Here is a 23149-nt window from a genome sequence, read left to right on the forward strand (position 1 = left end):
CTGTTGCCTGTGGGGCCAGGGCCAGGACTCAGGCCTGGCGGCCTTGTAAGGGGAAAGAAAGGCAAAGTTTGGGGCTGACAGGAAGACCTTTTACAAATGGCACCAATAAAACTGCCCTAGAAGGGGCACAGGTGGGCATCAAGAAAAAAAAAAAAAAGAGAAAGTAGCTGTATATCTACCCTATTTTGTATATACAGATACAAAATGGTCCTTCATTTATATCCCCTTTTTTTATTTAGTTTTGTCAGAGATGGGGATTACATTGCCATTTAAATTCCTCATTGACTTGAACCTTTTACAGCTCAGCATATTACTTTTTATACTTTGTTCTTATACTTTTCTGCTGGATAGTTAAGACTAAGATAAAGCAGGACCTATATAACAAGAAATGTATATATTAATAGTGATAGGCTCTGAGAAGGTCTGTATTGAAAGGTACTGCTTATTTTTAATCTACCATTTTCCATGAAACCATTTTGTCCTAGAATTACCTACTAAGTGCCAATGGAACTAGCATTCAGGGGTGTACATCTGGGGAACCATTGTCTAGGGTGACCCACCGGGGCCATTTCCTGCCCAGTGGCACCTGTTGGCAACATGGGCAGCAGGCAGCGTGGTGAAGAACCTGACCTTGAATGTGACCCCTGGGCTCCTGCCCAAGGCCCCTTCAATCACCTGTAGGCTATTGTCCTAATGGTGCCAGTTATCCAAGGGCCCAGGGACTTAGCTAACGATATCTCCGAAAGAGGAGGTTGGTTCTAACCCTGAGCCACAAATGTGAAGATTAAACCAGCCCATAAATGCAGTATGCTTTTTAATCTGCTCATCCTCCCTCTAGGCAGGACACAGACAGGAAGATAAATGAAATTGGCATTTTTTATTATGCACCTAGCTCCAGCAGCAAGTCCCCTGGGCAAGGGGGTGAATGTTTATCTGCATGCCTCATTTAGCTCTGCTCTCAGCCCCCTTGAGTCGCTGGCCACTTTTCCTTCCTCTGCCCAACTGGGCCTCCGACTATCCGTTGGGCCCTTAAGGTGGCTCATTAAGCTCTGTGGGCCACTGGGCAACCATTTCTCATGCCCCTGCTCAGTGTGCTGTATCAGGTGCTGGCAGCTAATGGTAAATGGCATGCAGGGTCTGCAGGTGGGGCAGAGGGCACAGATCCCTGGGCTGGTGCTGGGAGCCTGAGCACCTTCCCCATTTCTCGGCCCTCGAGTGATTGTGTTGTTCCTTTGGGACGCTGCTCTGTGGGTGATCACACAGGCCCCAGACAAAGCTCATGTGTTGGATCTGAGGTCAAGGTCACAGCCACATCCAAGAGGAGACATTTGTCTATGTCAAAGGCAAAACTCAGAGCCAGAAAGTACCAGTGGCTAGGACCAGAGTCCTGGCTCTCCCGCCTGCGCTGAGGTCTTGGCACAGTTGCTGACCCTCTCTGATGCTCAGTTTCGTCCTCTGCAAGACAAGGTCACTATAAATGTCTACTCCAGAGGTATCCGGGTGGAGGGCAGGCTCACTGCCTCCGCCTGGCTCTGAGCTCCCCTACCCCTGCGTGGGCTCCTCCCTTCCCAGCTCTCCCTCCATCTCGCACTGTGGCAGTGCTGAACTCAATCCCCTCTCTGGACTGAGAGCTCCAGGCCTCCAGGACTAGAGTTCAAGGGCTTGCTGTTGTTTGTGGTAACTTCCCCACAGCCCGGTCCTCTGGCTTCATGGGAGCAGAGGAGCAACGCTGCCAACTTCAACATCTGAAATGAGTGATGATAGAGGGGAAGAAGGAAGAGAGGGAGGGAGGGTGGTGGAAGGCTGGAAAGTCCAGACCTGGCAGGTCAGATTCTCTTCTGCAGAGGTGTCTGCCCCCAACAGGGGATGAGTGGGCTGGCCTTGGCTAGTCCCGCGCCTGGGCTGTCCAGGTCTGGCACACATCAGCCTGTTTACTCCTCCTTCCTGACAGCACCATCAGGTGGGGCCACAGCTGCAAGCCAGCTGCTGGCAGGGAAGCAGGCTCCGTCTATGGACAGAGACACTGTCTGTAGAGGGGCTTGGACCTGGGGACCCATAAAGCCTTCTGCTCTGCAACATGAAGCGGCAACCGTGCTGTGTATCTGCCATTAAATCTGAGCTTGCCGGGCTTCTCCGGAGCAGCCACACATCCTGATGAACTTGCACCTCCTGCTAGGGGCTGAGCAGAAGGCAGGGTCGTTTTCTCCTCTATCTCATTCCAAGTCCAGGCAGGTAGCAAGGGAGTCATTGATTTTTTTTTTTAATCCTTTTTTTTTTTTCCCCTGGCTGCAGCCAAATGAGGTCAGAAGTTAAATTAGTCCTCGGAGGGAGAAAGCGGTAGCATTCATAGTCCCTCTTTCTGCTGACTTGAGCCAGAGCACCCTGACAGTTTCCTTTTCTGGTCTTCATTGCAGATTCAGTACAGGACAGGCTGGGAAGACATTGTCCGCTTGTGGAATCCCTGGGGCAAAACGGAGTGGCGAGGGCGCTGGAGAGATGGGTATGGCTGGGGGCCTCTGGGGAAAGCCTTTGCAGAGAGCCCCGCAGGCAGGAGCACCCTGTGCATGAAGTAGCGTATATCCTACCTGCCTTGGGCCTCACTGCCAGCCTGTCCTGTTCACAGTTGGGTGTGGCTGTGGGTCCCACCCCACATTGCCATGATGCCAGTCTTCAGGCAGCCAGTAGCATTTCCTGTGTACACTCGATATGAAGTGTGTGAGGTGAGTGCTCAGAGGAATGTAAGGATGAGAATGCCTTGTGTCTGTCCTCCAGGAGGTTAGTCTACAGCTGTGAATCCATGTACCAAGAAGGCAGGGGCAGGCCAGTGGCCAAGCCTCCACTTGGCAAGAGAGGTAGACAGCAGGAGCCTCAAGCCTGGGAGGGATCTTGTGGATCCTAACACTACTCTAGCCATGGGACTAAGGGGGAAAACGTTTATGGCTGGGCTAATTAGGAAAACGAAGGCAATGATCTGGACACTGAACTCAGCTCCGATTGTCAGGCCTACCCACTGATCTGGACACCTGCACGTCGCAGGTAACTGCGACGAATGACAACTTGCTCGTGCTGAGAGTGAGTAGAGTAAGTGGTCTCTGATGCCCTGGGGAGCATGTCCTGGCAGGCTCTGGCTGTGCAGTCAGTGGTTGCCCACAGGATCTGTGCTGGCATTTCCCAGGTGGCATAGGACCTAAGCCCCGACACCCCACCCCTGCTGACTGAGAGTGGGAAGTTGGTCCCGAGAATGCAGCATTCTGTGAACATCTGTGCGGGTCTACGCAAAGTGTCATGACGTGGTGGCCACAGCATTATTGACAGAAACAGGGTGGGGGAAGGTGACAATGGGCAAGGAAAGCAGTTTGTTCAGACAAACAGGAGCATGGGACCCACCAGGCAGTGCAAATCAATACAGTGAATGCAGTGCTTTGGGGAAGGCAGACACAGCTGCCCGTACTCAGCTCCACCAGCCATCCGGCATGCCAGAGTGTGGCCTGGTGCCCCCTGCCGGGTTGTGGCAGGACAGCTCTGAGCCTCCATAACCTCTGGTGGCTGGTGTGTACCTGGCACATGAGGGCACTCAGGCAGTATATGTGCTGGCTAAGGCTGAGGAGAGGGAATAGGGAGGCAATAGCAAGATGAATTTGGAGAATAAACCTGGCTGTGGCCTCAGATGCCTTTGGAAAACAGGGCAGCTGAATCCCCCCATAGAAGGAAAAAGAACTGGCAAAACCATGCGCTAGTCAGGCGTGGAGACTGTCTACCTGACTGTCGTCCTTTTCCTTTTCTCTCACCTCTGATCTCTCTTCCTTCCAAGGGTACTCTTTTTCCTTTTCTAGTGACCTTGTAAATCCTAGTGACCTTGGCCAGAATCCCTCACTTTGGGTTGGCCATTCAGAGTAGAATCAGAGGGAAGGCCAGTAGCTATGAGAGAGTCCTTAGGGTAAGAAAACAGGTAATGAACTCACAGCAGTTGACATTTCACCCATCCTATGTTAAATATTGAATGATCAGTGATTACAAAAGGGACATCAGAGATCAGGGGAGGAAAGTGTTCCTGGGGGGCCACGTTCAGCCAATGTGCCACAGATGGGATTGACGCTTTGGAGCAGGGAGTGTGAAACCCTTCAGGACACTTTGGAGCAGGGAGTGTGAAACCCTTCAGGAGAGACACTAGGTATGAGGGGAAGCATAGGCCCAGGTCCCTAGCCAGTGACAGGCCTATCCTGTTCAAGGCCACCAAGCTGGCCTTGGACAGACAAGTGAGAGGAGCGGGTGGCGGTGCTGAGGCTCTCCCATTTCCACCCCTCCTCCTCTGGATGGAAGGAAATGGCGCAAACTGCATAATCACTTTCTCCGTGCAGGTGGTCGATTTCATCCCTACTTTTTAGGAATGGAGATGAATGGAGAACGCCGGATGGTCTAATCTCAGCCATAATTGAAATTTCAGACGCACACACTTAAAGGCAAACTTGCATGAATCAATAGCATATTGATTTACACTACATTTATTTTCCCTTACATACTGCAGAAAATGTAATTATCGCTTAATTATAAAATTGCCATTTTACAATAACACATCTGACTGCCTCAGCCTGAAGCTGGAAGCCTGAATGGTGGTCTCTGCCTTGCTGCCCTAGCACAGAGGTGACCAGGCTCTCAATTTGAGCTCCTCCATGGAAAAATCTCATTAAACTTTTGTGCCTCAGGGGCCCACTGCCTTGACAGCGTGCCTGCATTTTAAAGAGCAGGCTGAGGGAGAGGCCTCCTCATGGACTCTAGGACCAGCTTCTGGAACACATCATCCAGTGAAATGGATAGCATTCATTAATAAAGTAGCAGAAAGTCATCGTGGGCCAGCTCTGTGCTGAGACACGTGCTGGTCATCTTGATGATACAATGGAAAGCAATGCCCCCAGCTCAGTGGGCACTTGGGAGTCCAGAGAAGAATGGCAGCGAACAGACAATAGCTACACAGGGCACTGAGTGCTGAGACAGAAGGGTCCAGGCAGCTGTGGGTGCTCTAAGGAGGGCTCCTGCTCCCAATGGGGGGAGACTGGGTGTGGGAGGTCGAGCAAAGCTTCCCAAAGGAAGTGCCCTGTAGGGGGAAAGAGGAGTAAGAGTGGTTGAAGAACTGAGAGAAACACAGGCATTCTATGGAGGAGACATCAGAATGACAGCCACAGGTGGTGTGTGGGGCATCTTTAAGAAAGTGAGGGCCTTCAGGTTGGCCAGAACATGGAATTCAATGCTAAGGTGGGGGTGGGGAAGGGCCCAGGTCAAGCTGGATAAGTGGGCAGAGGCTGCAGTTTTCTTTAAGGAGGCTGAACTTTGGTCATTCTTGAGAGTAACAGAACTATGGACAAGATTTAAACAGGAAAATGACATAATCTAGCTTGTCTGTCAGAAGATCACTTTGATGGTGGTGTAGAGAAAGCCTGGGAAAGTGGGTCGGACTGAGTTTAAGGCAACTGGCTGGGGTGCAAAAGGGAGAAAAGGGTGACTGAAACTAGGATAGAAGAAGTAGAGTGGAGGCTGGGAGAGGGCCCTATGGGAGGCATCAGGGAGTGAAAGTACTTGATGACTATTTGGAGGTGATGTAGTGAGAAACACTTCTTATCTTCTTGATGGGCAACGGAAGTTAGACAACAGGTGATGTGAGGTCACTTTGGGACTCTGTAGAGATGTGGGATGCGTTGTGGAGCTGAGTTTAGGAAAGAGGAGCAAGCTGGGGAAAGGTGTTTGGAAGCCATCAGCATGACTGAGGCAGAGAAATTTAATGAATAGAGCCCCATCCTTCAGTAAAATGATACTCTATTTGTCCCCAGGAACTAGTAATGGCCATGCAAAGACCCCTTACTGGACCAGGTGTGGTTGAGCTGAAACTCTAGGACAATTTTGTTTCTCTGCTTGCAGGTCCCAGGAATGGCAAGAAACCCAAGACCCACGGAAAAGGCAGCTGTACCACAACAAGGAAGATGGCGAGTTCTGGTAGTTGCCATTTTTTAAAAATGATGTTTTAAATCTTTATTGTCCACACTTTCAATCCCTACTTCGTTTCCTAAACTTTAATGAGGACGGAACTGAACATTTCAGAGACCTCCTTAAAGAGATACTATTTTCTATAGCAAGATAACCCTTAGACGGAACACTGCCACTCTGGTTGAGAATGCCGTCTTGAATTTTGCCAGATATTTTGATGACGAAAGGGAAAACTAGCATCAAAAGTTTGACAGAAAACAGCTCTTTGGAAACCAGGGGTGTGATGCCCATATTTTCCATACCATCTTGATAGAATTCTAGCTCTTTTGTCTCCTCTGGAGTGGGTCTACAAAAAGAACCCTGGAAGCTCTGCCCCCAGCCTGACTCTAGAATTCTGGATAGAGTATTACTTTCATCACCCAAAAGTCCTGCAAGACTAGATGGCTAGTGGTTTTAAAAAAGAAACGCTCATCTGTATGCTTGTGTCTTAGGAGAGGAGACAGGCATTTCTCTGCAGAGTTGTCTGGTTTACTTGCTGTCACATTTAAATAGAATCAAAATGTACATGAAAAGGACCCTGGATCTAAGATATGAAGAACTAGAGAAACAAATGTAAATTAGAAAGAAGAATATCCCTAGTATCTCTACTTTCATCATAGTAGGTGCTAAGGTTTTAGGTGTGGAACACTCTTCTTTTTTTTTTTTTTTTTTTTTTTTTTTTTTTAGTACAGGGTCTACAGGGTCTTACTATGTTGATTGGACTTGTAGTGATTCTCCTATTTTCAGCCTCCCAAGCACTGGGGTTACAGGAATGTGACACCAAGCCCAGTTTCAATCACTGTCTCAGCATGCCCCAGGGGCGGGGCCAGCATGGGATCAAATCCCGGTCCCTGTGTCTGCCTAAGCAGGCACTTTAGTTTGCTGAGCTATCTGGCCAGCCCCACATTTCTTTTTTATGAAGATCTCAACAATAGATCTGGCAGATGGGCTTCGAGAAGGGGCAATGTAATAGCAGTGTCAGGATTCAGAGAGAGTGCTGCTATAGTCCCACAGGCTATGAGAAAGCTCACAGATTACTAGCTCAGGAAAATGGGTAATGATACAGCCCCTCCCAGGTAACATGAAAAACCCAGAATCTGCTATTGTCCTTTCAACCCCTGAAAGAAAAGGACTAAGAAAGCAGAAGGCTGCTTGATGCTATATGAGCCAAGGCCATGGCCTGCTCTTTGGCTAGGTCAGTCAGTGACCAAGCTGGCTGACACTGAAAAGGTGCCATGAAGTGACAGCAGCCCCGCCTGCCCTCCTGGGGACACAGTCCATGATCATTTAGTGGCTTGTATCTGTGTATCTGTTTTCAACAGGATGTCATGTCAAGATTTCCAGGAGAACTTCTTTTCTTTGTTCATATGTAACCAAATCCCCATCACTCTGGACCATGGACGTAGGCCCCATGGAACATGGGGCCAAATGATATTTAAGAACCAAGAGATTCTAGGAAACAGTGCAGGTAGGTATAACATTGCCCACAGCTCTGCCTGACCAGAAGCTATCAGCACCCTCCCTGCTCTTTAGTAAATATCCAGGGTAGTTGGAGTGCAGTGGAAAGAGCACTGGATAAGGGTCAGTACATAGCTTACACCACTGTCTTTGTCACACCCTAGATTAGTGACTCTGGGGTATAGCTGTCTGTCTTCATCTTCCCCAGTTGTGGGTTTAATAATCCCTGTGGGCTACTGGAGTCCACACAGTGCCACCCAGATGCCAGGAACAGTCATGCTGCCCCATGCTGCTGGGGAGGCAGTAGTGTAGGCACATCTAAGCCTATGAGAGGGCTCCTTGAAATGAATCATGTTGACTGTGTCTTCCAGAGAGTCACCTTCCCTCAGTGTACCTCCTGCATCTGCTTGTCACACTGATGAGCAAAACTGCTCTCTGCGGAGTTGAATTCATGTGTGCTAATACATTTTTGATAAAAGAGGCTATAAAAATGTTCTTGTGTGTGCAAGTGCGTGTATATGTACGTTTGTATCCAGACATACGCATTCCTTTGCCCAGTCCACCTGTCTGATGAGAATGGTTTGTTGAATGATTCCCAGACCCCACGGTGTCTCTCTTTTCTACCTCTAGAATCTCATGATCACTCTGCTGCTGACAGAGCATGGTCACCAGGAAGCCACAGGCAGACACAGAAGCTGTCAAATCACTCTAAATGGTGCATCTCCTGAGCCATGCCTGTCTGACTATACAGCCCGGATAGAATGCATATCAATGAACTAACCAAAATTATACATTGGGGCCATTTTCAGTAAATACCTTACACAGAAGAGAGGGATAGGAGCCAGCAATTAAGCACCTGTTAAGTGCATTTTAATGCATGGTCTTATCCAATCCTCATAGAAAGCCCATGACCGTGACAGTCCTCTATGTCTCCCCAGTTCCTTTCAGGGCTTCCCAGTGTGACTTGAACCTTCTGCCGTGCAACCATTTATCTCTATCCTGACTTATTCCTTCATGGGTCTAACTTTAACAGTCCCCACATGAGTTCTTTGTCTCTTTCTCTGGCATCGACCAGCAGTCTGGAGGTAGAGGAACACTGGGGGTGGCTGTCTGTCTCCCTGTGTCATCACTGGTCCTTGGGCAACTGACGTCATTCAAGCCTCTGACAGTTACCACAAGGGCATTTGTCATGTGTATCTGGGAACCCTGGAATTTTGCTCATTATTAGAATAGCCCTTGACTTTACACATTGTTATGTTTTTGATCTAAAATGCTTCCGGAAGTCCTGTGTGTTTGGAATATGATTGGATCATGGGACATTGATGACTTTGGTAGCTGAACATGCTGCTTGGGGGTGGAGCCCGATGGGCCATGAGAAACAGGCCATGGCCTGGGAACTGAATTCTTATTCTTAGCTCCTCTTTCTGCTCTGCTTTCTGGCTGCCATGGGTAGAGCTGCTTTTGTTCTCTTGTGCCTCCTTCCTTCTTGTTTTTGCCTTGGAGCCAGTCAATCATAGAATGAAACCATACCCCAGAATAAACCTCTTCTCCATTAAGCTGTGCATGTCAGATACTGCATAGCAGCTGCAGGAAAATATCCAAAACACAGATTAAGAGACGTTTTCATGAACTAGGGACTATACTTCCTTTTTTGTTTTTAAGAGGGAGACTTCAAAAGTAGAAAGCCTTGTTCCCTACCTAGTAACTGCAAGACAGGTACCCAGGCCTTAGGTGTCCAAATCCAGAAGCAATGACCCAGCCCCACAGGGCCCTCCAAGCAAGACACAGCCCCAGTAATGGTCTTTTCTCACATAGGACAACCCTGGAGGAATGCTCAGTACCTCTTCAGTGTGCGAGAGTCCCAGGGAGGTGACAATGTTGTTGTGTCCTTCACTGTCATGCCACAAGGCTTGAAGATAGAAGAAGAGGAAGGATTTCCCTTGAACTTCCAGGTGTTTAAGGTAAGGCTTCCTGTCTCAGGCTCATTGTGTAGGGACACTGGTGTAAACCTTGGGCTGGGGAGGATGGTCACCTGGGCAGGAACATTTGGGTGTACCAGGGCTTGGAGATAAAGCCCAAAGGGTCAGTGTTGTGTATCTGTCTGACTAAATTTGCAAGAAAACCTAAAACTGGAGAAGAGATTAGACTTGACAATGTTGGCAATGAGAGCCATTTCTGGCCTCTGTCACTTGTCAGCTTTTCCAGGTACGCTGCAGAGTCTAATGCCTAGACCTGGAGAAGCGGCCTGGCCAAGACCAGTTTTATTTATACAGATTTTTGGGCCTGCCTGAATCAGAATCTACAAGAGCATAACTGGAAAGTCTGCATTTTAACAAGCTTTGGGCTGTAGTTAGGTCTACCAAAAAAAAAACAAAAAAACAAAAAAAACAAAAACCAATAAATGTAAATCTGAGAGCTGTGCTGAGACAGCTAAGACAGCTACTCTCTCACCCAAAACACAAACAGGTCAAGCCCCAGAACCTCTCAGCCCCAGAACCTCTCAGCCGACTTTTATCTCTATGTGAATGAGGGGAACCCTGGGGAGGCCTGGGGCCTCATGGCTCCTGTAGAAACTGTTCCCATCATTTTCCTTTAGCTTGGGGTCTCTGAGCTGGCGACACAATGGAACGTAGTCACTAATTTGCCCTGAGTCTTTACAGTTCAGAAAGCCTAGGCTTGTACCCATTTAAAAAATACTACCAAGCCCACTTGTCTCCTTGTCACCAGAGACACAGGATTCCTCTACCACCATTTTCCCACAGGAGTGCCCAGACCCATGGTCTTCTCTGGGTCCCTGGAGATCCCAGCAGATCTTGCAGGGTTCTTGATCAGCCAGACATCAAAGAACCGACTTTGACAATTTAAAAGTCACACAGGCTCCTCTTGCGGTTCAGTTCAGAAACAGGCTTTGTCCATAGCAGCGGCCAGGCATTTGTGAGTCCGTTGGGCTCAGTGAACAGCACTCACCCAGCTGCCACGGGGCCCCAGCCCTAGTTCTGTGTGGGGCGCTGCTCTGCCTTCCTGCAAACCAGAGCCTGGTTGCCTAAGAGCAGGAGAGGTTGGAACATGGAAAAGAATTAAATCCCACACAGTTGGGAAGGCACTGCCTGGTGGTGGGGGCCACAACACAGGTTGTCCTGTTCCCTACTCCACTGCCTAAACCACTGAACCTCTGTTTCTGCACTCACAAAGCAGGATGCCTGCTTGCAGGAATAGCACAAATATCTGGCATTGTGCATGCGAGTGCTTCACAAACAGTAGAGGGGTTTAAAGGTGAAGCTACATCCTCCATGCTCCTTTCCTCCAGAGGAAACATGGGTCATAGCTGTGTCCCCATTCATCTGCACACACATGTTCTTGAGAGCACCAGGAGGCCTGGAACAAATCCCCAGCATAAGCACAGTCTGGGGGAACTACTGGAGGTCTCCACCCAGGGAATTTACACTGGGCTGAGCCTCTGTCCTATCGGCAGCCCCATCATGTCTCCCTTTTCCTCCCCATGTTATCCTCATTGCTATGGACAGGAACCACACTTTGCAGAGGGACAAATGGGGCCCCTCCCCTCCCACTCACCTTCTTTCCTCACTGAGTCCCTTCCTCTTCTGCAACCAGACAAGGTAGTAGGTCTCCTTTACACAATGCTGCCCTGGGAGTGAGTCCTTATTCCTTGTCCTCGCTCTCTGCCAGAAAATGGGGTTGGCCACACCAGAGGAAGGAACACAGGGTCCCAAGTCAGGCAGCGCACGCTTGCTCGACTCTCTGTTGTGATCCTGACCCAGGTTTCCTCTCTTGCCCCATAGGTTGACGCTCAGGTATGGCCTACCACCTTTCCCTGCCTCGGGTGCTTCCTCTTGGTTCAGTGTCAAGACTCTTCCAACACTGGGACCTCCACATACTCCAGGCTGCAAACTCAGTCTTGCTAGGTCTTTTGTCAGACACAGGCTTAGCATCTCAAGCAGATCAACAAAGTGAGAAAACATTTAGTTGGCCTGGTCTAAAAGTCAGATCCCTTGGGGGCTCTCCTCTTTACTTTTCAAGAGCAACTGCAGTCCTCAAGTGTTTGACCCCTGCCAGGGAACATAGGTGGATCCGATTCCCATGTGTGGAAGATGAGAGCAGCACTCAGGCGCTCCTCAGAGGACCTTCAGCTTCCGGAGTTAGTCAGCCTTCAGCTCCACATTCAGCTTTAAGGCGCTTCTTCTGGATCTGCTGACAAGCAAATTGCCACTGCTCCTAAGCCAATCACATGACCTAGTATCGCTAAAACTTAAATCTGTGAGGAGAAGTACAGAAAAGCACGAAATTAGAAAACCTGACCTCTCAGGCACTCACCTCCCATGGATGTGGGAATCCAGCCCTATCCCTACCCACTAGAGAGACCTCTCTGCTGCAGGTGGTGGAGGGCAGAGTAGGTGGAGGGGGGCAGGGTGTGGCCACAGCCAACAGATGGAGACTGTAGCCCCTGCAGGCCTTCCGGGTAGCCTCACAGTAGACCAAGACCAGGAAAGGAGACCCAGCAGGAAAGACTAGGAAGCCCATGCAGAGCTGGGAGTAAAGTGACCCTGGGTGCGGAGGAAAGGGCTCGGAGGAAAGTGATCAGGTGCAGGAACTTGACTGGTATCTAGTTCCCAGAGCTGGAGAATGGGGTGGGGACTTGACCCAGGAAAAGGCCTCAGCCCCATTCCCTAGGATGGCAATCAGCTCTGTGTCCAACACACACACCCCTCACTGCCACTGAGCAAGCACGTTCTGAAGGACTGGGAGCTTCGACTGGGCTGTGAGCATCTCAGGAAGGGAGGAGAGCAGGGAAACAAGGCTGTTCTAAACTCCTGGGTTGTAGGAGGCTTTCTGCCCTGACACTGCCAGGAGCAGAGTCTTAGCTCCAGCTTCAGAGACAGCTGAGTCTCTGAAGGGGAGCTGGCCCTGTCCTTGCTTCTGCCAGAAGGGCTCCAAGGCATTGGACCACTCCAGCAGGGCTCTGCCTTGCACGCAGGGCTGTGACCTCTGTCCTGACTCACCTGGGAGCCCATCCCTGTCCCTAACCTTAGAAAAAATACTCCCTTTTCCCATTTTCCCCCCAAGGCAGAGCTCATAAATAACCATTTCATGCCATGTAACCATTCTAAATGGAATCCCCATGCTCAACTGTAGCAAGGGAAAATTTGTTTAGTAAGGGGTTTTTATTATGTAATATATATGTGACATCTCGTAATAGGAACTGCATTATATTTATTGTTTTATCTCTAAGAAAATATTGAAATAAAAGGAAAATGATCAGGGCTGTTATCTTCCAATGAGAAAGAATCTCAGGGCTCTGTTGGAGAGATGAAACAGAGCAAGTGAGAAGAATTCAACACCGCAATGCTGTGGCAGCCCTGTATTTCACAGGTTGTAAAAGGGGCTTTAGGGGACCCAAAAGAAAGTCCATGTTAGAACAATGTCACTAGTTCCCATGGAGATCTTAACATAGAAGCAGAGAGAGACAGAGGAAAAAAAACCATAAACCCAAGATGCTGTTAGATTTAATAAGGTACAATTGCTTGTCATATTTCTTCGCATTGTGGAATCCAAGATCTGGGTGAATTAAGTCTAAATTCTGCTGGGCTCTGAAAGTTCAGAAAAGTGCTGCATCTCTTGCCAGGGCTTGCCATGCTGTTCTGATGCAGTGCTAGGTCTGAAAGGCGGTGGGCCTCTCCTGTTGGCTGGGTCCGTGGGGAGAGGGGGCTTTCCCACAATAATCATGTTTCTTCTAGTTTCAGCAATTCCAGGAGAGATTGCCGCCCACGTTTTTTTCTCCATTTAGAAATGCTGCCCAGGGCATAGAGTATAAAACCAAATGCAACTTCACGAAGTCCTTCCAGCTCAACTCTGGGACCTATGTCGTGGTCCCCTCAACACATAGAGAAGCAGCTAGATTCTTGCTTAGAATCTTCCTGAAAATGCCAGACAATGACAGGTACAGAATCTCTGAGATACCACCTCGATTTTTTAAACAGTGTCGTATTGTGGTGTGCAGTGTTCTGGACACCTTCTATGCAGCATGCACTGTGTCGGTGGGGGCCGCTGTACGGTCTCTGCTCTTGAGAACTCTCCAAAAGAGGGAGAATAAAAGTCTATGAACCAGTAGTTAGACCCAAACAGGAAGTGGCTATTACTAGGTGCAAAGCTGCATGGGAGGAAGGATAGAGGGACCTATGCCTGGCCAGAGGGACTGAGCAGGTCTATTGAAGAAAATGGCACCTGATTGGGTCCTCACAGAAAAACAAATTAATGGCATAAAGAGAAAGTCTCTGCAACTGGAAAAGCCTTCTCTGAATCAGGGAAGTGGCTGAGCACAGGCCTTGGTAAAGAGTAAGTGACAGTCTGGTGGCCTACAAGCTGTGTGTCATCTTGTGTGAAATGTGGCCACAAGGTGGAATGAATTGGAGAACCATGAAAAGTGGGCCTGAAAGATACAGTGTGTGTGTCTAATCCAACGGACCTTGAATGCCTGGTCAGTAGACAAGTCTGAGATCCACAGGTACACCAGGGCATCTTGTCCCCTTTGGGGCTAAGCTAGACATTCCTCTGATCATAGTGAACTTTCCAGTGAGTATGGAGGAGGTCTTCTCCATCCAGCAGGCTGGGTGGCCACTGTCAACATGGAATATAAAGCAATACTCATTCTCATCCTGGCAATGGGGGATGTTGTAGGTGTGCGTCTCATTATGAAAGTGGCTGTTTTCCAAGCAGAAGCTCAGACCATGTCCATCTGAGAAGCTGGTCTGTCTGCTGACTGCCCACTTCCAGGCCACTGATGCCAAGGGGTCTCCACTATCATCCTTGTCCGAAATGTCAGGTGCCTCCTGGGTGTCCCTGTAATAGCCTCTTCCCAATAGTGAGGAGGTCATCTTTGACACATTGTCCTCCTGGTTTTCTAGGAACCGAGGCAGCAATTTCAACCTCAGAGCTCTCGAGGTAGGTATGGAGGAAGCAGTGGTTGACCGGTGTGTTGGAAGGTTTTGGCTTGGAGAACCTCCTTGGCCGCATCCTGTCCCCAGCATCTTCCCCTGGTCTCACCACTGATCAGTGGAAGTGAAGAGACTGGAATGGACTCAAAGTGATGGGAATGGGGTGGGAAAGACATCACCAGGGCTGGACCCACACATCATTTTGCCACAAACTTTGGTTTCCTAATTCTCTGAATTTTTTCCAACTGTCTGTCTCAGATTTAAGTGGGAGTTGTTAGACCCTTGCTATATCGGACAGAGGTTTCTCCTCAGAATTTGTTTTTTGTGGAACTGAGGATTGAACTCAGGCCCTTGTGCTTGCCAGGCAAGCACTTATTCTACTGAGCCATCTCCCCAGCCCCCTCAGAATCTTAATGTTGGCCATTTTCTCTTTGACCCAGGGAAGTCTTTCAGAAGACTCTGAACAAAGCACTTTCTACAGATATGCGCCAAAGGTACAGTACCAAGCACTGAGGGGTTCCATGGGGCAGGATATGGAGGGACTTCAAAGAAGGAGAGCTCTCCAGGCTCTTGTCGGGATGCAGAGGAAAAGCCAATTGATGGGTCATTTTTATCAGCTTCTCCCTCTCCCTGGACCACTCCAGAACTTCTCTGGCTGCCAAACTGGAGAGGATCCCCCCAACCCCCGCTGCATAACATCCCAGTGGAACAAAGAGCTTAGAGAGGGAGAGGATAATTACAGGGAGTGTGCAGGGGTACGTTGCCTTTCACATCTTTAAGCAAGCAATTGGCAGTACCCTTTGAAATCATTCCCTCTCCAGCTCTGCCACCTCCCCCACAACCTGGCATCATTCCTTCCAGGAGCTGGCCAGCTTCAGAAAGCACGACAGCACACTTCCTGCCAAGCCACCTATGTGCATTTGAGATGTTCCTAATGGTTTAATAAACTGTTATAAAGAACTCCTTGACTTGTCAGGATAAAACAGCTGCCAAGGGCTCTGCATGGCAGGCCTTTTGCCATTAATAATCACGTTGGTGTGGGAAGCAGCAAGTGATACAGATGATTGTGTGTACTACACCAGCCTGGGCCAGGCAGAGGCCAAGGACAGGAAGGATGCCAGGCCCTGCCTCTGCAGTCGGAGCATGAATGGGGTGGCAGTATCTTGGCGGCATGCTGGGGTCAGAGAGAAACAAAGCAGAAAGGTAGAATCTGGCTGGAATGGACCTCACTGGAATCGGCACTGGCTGAGGAGTCAGGCCACCCCCAGGCCAACTCTGAAGGCTTCGCTTGCTGCCCAAGATGATAGTTGTTCCCAGTGTGTGTTTCTCAGGTAGGGAGGACAGTGTGTGCATTCCTTTCCCCCAGTACAGATCACTGTCCTCAGCCCAGTGTAGGTTCTCAATCATTTGACAAGTAAGACAGAGCAGCTTCCCAGAACAGATGCCCAAACTAAGGTTAGCTAGGCTGAAGTGGTTAGCATAGTCTCATGAGAATGCTTTAAATCAAGCTTCTGCAGGGTCCATGCAGTTGTACCTCTAAACTAGAAATATAACTTGTCCAATGATAAGTTATAGAGTCACAGCAGGGCTTCCCAAACAACAGCCAACCGCCTCCTTATAGAGTGTCACATCGGGCCACGGTGGGAATCAGAATAAGGCACAGACACAGCATTATTCCAAGGTCACCTCTAGACTGGGCACCCTTGAACAGGGTCCAGCTGGGGTTATCCTACATAATCTGCAGGCTACCCTCAGAGGCTGTGTCTTCCGAAGAATTTTTAAAGTGAAATAGGATTCCGGGCACTCACTGTGTCCTGCCTCCTGATCTGTTATATCAATTTAGCTTTAAATGAATACAGTGACTTGTTACTACCACTATTTACTTTCATTAGCCTTGGTAGTGGTGCTACTACTATATCAAGGTCTGCCTTTGGGAAATGAGGAATTCACTTGAACTGTGGACTGGGTCAAACCCATCCACTCCCCATTGTTTATTCAGCTGACAAGCTTTTCCCCAGGACCTACAACATTCTATGTACCACACCAGGCTTTGGGAATGCTGAAGTGCTGGCCCTTGGGTGTCTTCCACCACAGAATCAGAGACAAATATATGCAGTTCATTGGGAATTTGTTTAAGCAGCCATCAGCTCCATTCCTGCCTTCATCATCTCAACTCTTTCGGTTGGTTATGGAGTGTGGCTCCAGGCTGGAGAGGGTCCTAGGGAGGGAACATGGGAAGGCAGCAGAAATGCTCCATGGCCTATGCGATGGTAGCCCAGTGGGCCATTCTGGATTAGCTGGAATTTCTCCTTAGCGTGTCAGCTACCATCAGGGTGAGGCATTAGGATTCCTTTGTGGAGAGACTCAGGAGAGGTCAGGCACATATACGGGCAAACTGAGATGTTGGAAGGGGGACCCAAGGAGCAATCTCAGACACTGGCAGGACATCTTCTTGGGGCATCCTGAGGACCTGTGCTTCTAGCTGAAGGAGCCATGAGGACAGGCTGAGGGGCTACATTTGCTCTCAGCGTGAGCGGTAAGGCCAATCTGGGGAGATGGAAGAGACAGTGTGTCTGCCTTCTGGAAGATGCTGGTTCTCAGAAGCTCCATGGAAAATACCTTCTTCCATGGGACCTGGTGTCACTCAACAAAGCCACCTGCTGAGAAACCTCACTCCAGAGCCAGTTCTCCAAGAAAGCACTTTCCCGAAGGAGAATAGCTCTGCTTCTCAGTAAAATTGTTATCAAGACACTGCCCATCATGCTGTTCAGTGCCCTAGTAAAAAGTCTAATGAGATTAACTTCTCCAGAATATAGGCCTCTTTCCCCTCAACCTCAACTGCTTCCTGCTTTTAATCCTAGGAAAGCCATGATGCCTCCCTTTTTGCTTCAGTGGCTGGGAAGATTAATACTAAATAATGTGCTTGATTGTAGCAGCTTCTCTTAGCCTAGATTTGGGATATTTTTAACTCCTATTATCACACATGTGTGCACACACACAGGCATATACAGTCATATTTTCTCTTAGTCTCTTTTTAGAAATAGATGGAAAACACACCCACTGGGGTGCATGGATTCACCCAGAAGTTGTGCCTGAGGGGCCCCTAGTGATAGGAACAGTGGGGAAGCAGCAGCTGTTCTCCATCCAGTAAAGAAGCGGAGGGAAACTGAAAAGGGGCCCACACGGCAGCAGCTGTTAGGACTGAGAGGCACTGTAGATGCTCAGGGCAGGAGTCCTTCCCATGGCCTGGAATAGCCAGGTCAGGCTCAGGGCCACAGTGACACAGACACTTGTTGGACAGGACATGGTTGGAAATCAGAGTTGCTCCAGAGCTAGGCAGGTGCAGCTCTGTGGTCCTGGCCCATCTGATACCCATATTCCTTGTTTGAATCAGGGACTGGACATCGATGCCACCCAGCTCCAGGGCCTTCTCAACGAGGAGTTCCTGACAGGTATAGTTAGCCCAAGTCGGTCGGTCCCAGCCTCATCTCTCCCCCGCCCCATCCACCCTACTGACAATTCAGCCCTTCCTATTCTCCCTCCTCAGGACCTCCAGGGGACACTTTCTCTCTCGACGAGTGCCGCAGCATCGTGGCTCTGATGGATGTATCCTTTCCACGCGCCCTTGCATCAAGCCCAGGGGCCCATCCACTCTGTGGCCTTCCCAGGGTCACCAGAGGCCTGGGATCCTGTGCCTTCTCCATGACCTCTCCAGATCACACTGATAGCAAGACTGACCATCAACCAAGCACTTATAAATTGTGCTGGTGAACATATAGATTTTTCTTAAAATTCTTGCCCTAATCCAGGTAATATAAGTAGTGTCCCACTATACAATGGAAGAATGGGGACTTGAGGAGGTTCAGTAATTTACTCAGATCACGCAACTAGTCAAGACTTGTGCCATGTTTGAAGAACGAATGTCACCTTCAGGTCCATGTCCTAACCTCCTCTGAGCACCAATGAGCACCACTTCCCTCCCCCTACCACTAGAGAAGTTTTGACTACCTAGATTCCTCACTCAGTGAGCCCCATCTTAATAGCAATAACCACCCAAACATGCAGAAGACCCCTGGTCTACACAGCAGCTAAGGCAGCACTGCCAACACGCTATGTCTCTGGACATGGACAATGGGTCACGGCAGCTAAGTGACTGCAAGTGACAAAAGCAAGAATCAAACCCCAGCCTCCTGACTCCCATGCCTACTTCCATTCCCCCTGGGGCAGTTTCTGCCCTGCCTGCACTATCTCCTCCAGGAAGGCGAGGCTGCAGCACACGGGCAGGTCCTCCCCCAGCTCTGCTGTCTCTGAGGGAGACAGATCACCCCACTTCCACACGGTTAACAAGGCTCGATTGGGAATGCAAAGCTGGCCAATGTAGAACAAGAGAGCTCCTTGATGAAATCATAAATCAGGCCCTGTCTCTGCTAGCTGAGGTTTGCAATCAGACAGAAGAATCCAAATAGCCCTCACAGCCCAGGGTGGGTCACCCACACAGAGCCTACAAAGGACACCAGGCTCTCTCTCCCTTCCCTCCTTGTCCCCCGTGGCCTCTTCCAGTTCTCAGAGACCAATTCTTTCCCATAGTCATCAGTGTCCCCATTCAGTGGGGTGGCCAGGACTGGCATCAATACATAGGAAACATCCCTTGCCCCCATGTGTGCACCACACTGGTATGTAGACCCATCACCACTACATCCAGAGTTGCAAGACCCTTGTGGTCATCCCCATCCTTCTTGCCAGTGCCCCAACTTGGTGGATGCCACGTCAGAGTTACCCTGTCCTTGAGACGCAAGTGTAATCAGCCTCCCTCTCCCTGGCTTCTTCCTCCTTGCCTGTTTTCCTCTGTAAAACAAATCTAAATCAGGTCACCTTCAGATAACTGTGGGAGTGAGCTGGCATGGGGCCATGTGTAGGTGACACCAGACTGCCTTGGAGACCAACTGCTCAGTAGTTAATGGCAGGGCTGCTCTAGCTTTGCTGGGGAGACCAGCTGCTGCCACCCAGGGTACCCCAGACTAATTAACTCTTAACTCCTCATCCAGCTGAAAGTGAATGGGCGCCTCGACCACGAGGAGTTTGCCAGACTCTGGAGGCGACTTGTCCACTGCCAGGTAGGGGCACGTTCTCTCTGACTAACCTTATTTTATCCAATTTAGTAAATATGTATGCAGTGTCCAGCTCTGTGTCAGGATTGAGGGATATACAATGAGAGGAAGCCTCACCCTGCACCCAGGTCTGTCTGGAGAGGCATGCTCACACCAGGAAATGACCAGAGATCTGGAAGGCTGGAGCAGAGACCGAAGTCACCACAGCTAGAGCTGTCAGGTGACAGGGTGCTCCCCAGACTCAGTCTTTGAGGCCACCCCATTTTCCCCCAATGCCTCTGCAGAGCACATGCAGAACCACAGATCCAGTTGGCTGTGGTCTCCTCACTGTCCTCAGGATGAAGCCTAAATTCATCAGAGCAGCATACAAGGCTCTCTGATTGGACCCCTACTTTGGAGTCACGGAAAAGCCCTTTTTCCCTCATCCACCCCTCTCTGACCCCTTCCTACAAGACTCCTTCCTATTCCCTATAAATGCTAGGCCCTTGCAGCTTCGGCCCCCCTTCCTTCCCCTCCCCTACACCCTAATCCTTGCCGCTGCACACTCACACTTAGCCCAGCCCCAACCACACCCCGTGGAGCCGTTCAGTGACCGTGCCCCTCTGGCTCCTAACACGTGGCCCTACAGCTGTCAGGATGAGCCACACTCAGCGGTCTCATTGCTTTGTACTTAAAAATAACTTTTCCTTGCTATAAAAGCAATGCCTGCTCATAGGAGAAAATACAGGTGAACAAAACTAAGTTGAAAAAGAAAACATTATCTTACCCAAAGAAAACTAACACCTACCACAGCAAATATCGCTCATACTCTTTCCTGTGTATGTTCACATACACTGAATAAAAGTATAACACACTTTTTTTGAAAATAAGAAAGCACCAATGTATTGGAAGTCCAACCATGTCAGTAAATATCTATGCAATATTTAAAGGCTCAGTAAAGAGCTCCTGCGTGGCTCTGCCAGGGACCCTGGTCACTTGGTTTCTTGCAGGGCACTGAAATTGCCAGCTCATTCCTTCCCCCTGTGAGTCGCAGTGTCCTCGGCGCAGGCCTCCTCCTATCCATTTTCCCCGGTGCCCTCCACACTGTGTATAATCTAGCAGCATTAAAAACTTCTGACTAAATGACCAAGCCAATCAGTTACCCACTGCATAAGAGAACACCCAGTGGAGAACGCTTGAAGTCTGACCTGACTTCTCCAAAAGCCACGGAAGGCCAGGGAAGGGCTCTAAAGCCGGGGGTGCGCACAGGCTTCCAGTCAGCCTCAGCTGCACTGGGAGAGTTTGATTTGGAAAATTCCCAGGGGGCAGCTATGCAAAGGCCAGAAGCGGCCTCGCAGCAGCTGCACACCGAGTCCGTGACCAGATCTCCTGCCTGAGCTTCAGCTTCCTCATCTGGAAGGCATCACAGCGAAGAGCAGGAGTCTGGAGGAAGTGATGTATGAATTGCTACTTCCTGCGACTGAGCGCAGAATAAGGACCCGGATCTAGGTCCAACCTGCGCGCAATACTTTCCACACGGCGTGCACTCCTCTTGTTCAGCATCCATCTCTAATCACCTAATAAATATTTGCCAGAAGAGGTACAGTAACACCCAAGATTGGTTACCCAGCTAGCCAATAGTTGGGCCAGGACTTCTTCCCCGGACACTTGCTCATCCGGTCTTTGCGCTTCACCACGATCCTTTGCAGACTGTTCAGAGAGCCCGGTGCTGCTGTGCAAACAAGCGGTGCTAGGTGTGGGATCCATCCCAGGTGGGAAGAGGAAAGGAAAGCAGGTTGGAAGAGAAGAACCCACAAGCCCAGCAGTGGCCACTCCTGCCTACACTAGTCCTCTCTCCTCCTGAAGGCCTTCCTCTGAGCTAGGTGCACCAAGGCTTTAGTGAGGCGAGCTCCAGGCATGGAAAGGGGATTTCCGAGTCTTTCCCATCCACATCCCGCAGGTCTTCACGATGGCTTCTGGTTTTTTGTTGTCCCCCCCCCCCCTTTTTCCTATGCCAGCACGTTTTCCAGAACATCCAGAAAAGCACTGGAGTCCTCCTGAGCTCAGACTTGGGCAAGGCTGTAAAAGATACAGGTAAGGCAGGGGCCCTTGGAGCCAGCTGTCGTGGGGCCCGTGTGTGGGGAGAGGGTGCCCTCACTGCAGCATGCTGTAGGACACTGGCAGCGGAAGGCTGGGCAGTCAGGCGAGAGAGCAGCTCCAGCTCCGGCATCCCCTCTGCTCTGCCACGGCCTTGGTGGGTCTCTAGGGCTCCAGACTCAGACATCATGCATTGTGCCCCAAAGGAGCTCTCCTGTGCTGGTCAATTTTCCCAGCGATTAATACCTTACTAGGAATAGCGCTCAGCTTCCAGAAGCTTGAGGTCAGTATCGGGGCCATCAGAGTTAAATACTCTCAGACAGGCTGATGGTTTCTCATCTCTCTCTCCATGCAGAAAGTGGGGCTAAGTGAAATCAAATGGCACATGCCTTGTAGACAAAAGTGCATTCTGTGGGCTAACAATAACGATACCTTCGGGATACCCGGCCTGTGTAGCTCTCCGAGATCTCAAGTTGTGTGATCATCTTCACTACCCTGAGACCTGAGAAGGGCAGGAATCGTGGCCTCCCTTGTACCACTGGGGAAAATGAATCACACAAAGGTTAATGAAATGGCCACTTTTCTCAAACTGTAAAGTCGTGCTCACCCAGGTTAGCTCTGTAATTCTCACTTTTGTGGCTCCTGGTGTGGACAGGGACAGAAACACAAAGCTCTGCACTCCACTGGAGCACAGATCCTCCTTTTAGTCCTTCAGAACATGGGGCTGTAGAGCTTAAACCTGGGGTGCCAGAGTCCCCCACTCAGGGCTTGTGGAAGCGCAGAAGGCTGAGCCTCACTTTGTTTCTCTCAGGAGGTCCACCTGGGGCTGGAGAACTTTTCTGTTCCAATGAGTGCCCAGGTGGTGCTGCTGCCCCTGTCTGGGACACAGCTGAGAGCCACTGAAGACCAGTTAAAGAAGAAATCGTTAAGGGAGCCCTCACTAAAGTGTTTAGAATAATAAAAAGAGAAAAATGAAGAATAGTTCAAATTCAACTGAAAAGTCTGCAGGATCCAGGCAGGCAGCCTCACCATAAGGGAATGAGCCATTGGGGAAGTGCGGGCAGGGATGGTACAGCTTCCCTGAAGGCACTCTGAGATTGGAATCCAAAGTGTTCCTGGCTGTAGGGGCCCGCAGGCATCTGGGCTCATCTCTTCATAGAGGCTCGGCTTACAAGGTTGTGCTGCTCACCAGAGTTTGCAGGCCCAACTGTAGGTCAGTCTGCACTGTCCATCTGGGGCCGGTGCCTCCTTGGAACTTACAACTAGCTTGTGAAGGGACAAGGCCAAAGAGGGCAGGTGACCTCTGCCCAGCTGAGGCCCCTGCCAAATGCTGCTCCCCCCTTTGAGAGCCAGCCTTCTCCCTGGCAGACCAACATAGAACTGAAGCTCACTCTTCCAAGGAAACCACACCTGCCCACCCTAGCAGCCTCCATAAGAAGGCCCCCAAGAACCCTGGGTCCAGGAGGAATGCAATTTTATAAAATCACCCAGACAGAGAGAGAGAGAGAGAGAGAGAGAGAGAGAGAGAGAGAGAGAGAGAGA

At 49.9% G+C, this 23149-nt stretch overlaps 1 protein-coding gene across 1 annotated transcript in view; it reads left to right on the top strand.

Annotated features, from left to right (window-relative positions):
• The window catches only part of Capn13 (calpain 13), a 107123-nt gene that overhangs the window by 69390 nt on the left and 14584 nt on the right, over positions 1-23149 (top strand). Inside the window, exons 8-19 of the mRNA XM_023711010.1 lie at positions 2415-2500; positions 5911-5985; positions 7338-7483; positions 9289-9434; positions 11274-11285; positions 13227-13429; positions 14394-14430; positions 14864-14917; positions 17818-17875; positions 17971-18029; positions 19469-19537; positions 21529-21604. Of these exons, the coding sequence (XP_023566778.1) occupies positions 2415-2500; positions 5911-5985; positions 7338-7483; positions 9289-9434; positions 11274-11285; positions 13227-13429; positions 14394-14430; positions 14864-14917; positions 17818-17875; positions 17971-18029; positions 19469-19537; positions 21529-21604 (1021 nt within the window). The remainder of the gene's footprint in view (positions 1-2414; positions 2501-5910; positions 5986-7337; positions 7484-9288; positions 9435-11273; positions 11286-13226; positions 13430-14393; positions 14431-14863; positions 14918-17817; positions 17876-17970; positions 18030-19468; positions 19538-21528; positions 21605-23149) is intronic.

The sequence above is a fragment of the Octodon degus genome, unplaced genomic scaffold (assembly GCF_000260255.1).
Source record: "Octodon degus isolate 3935 unplaced genomic scaffold, OctDeg1.0 scaffold00019, whole genome shotgun sequence".
Classification (NCBI taxonomy): domain Eukaryota; kingdom Metazoa; phylum Chordata; class Mammalia; order Rodentia; family Octodontidae; genus Octodon; species Octodon degus.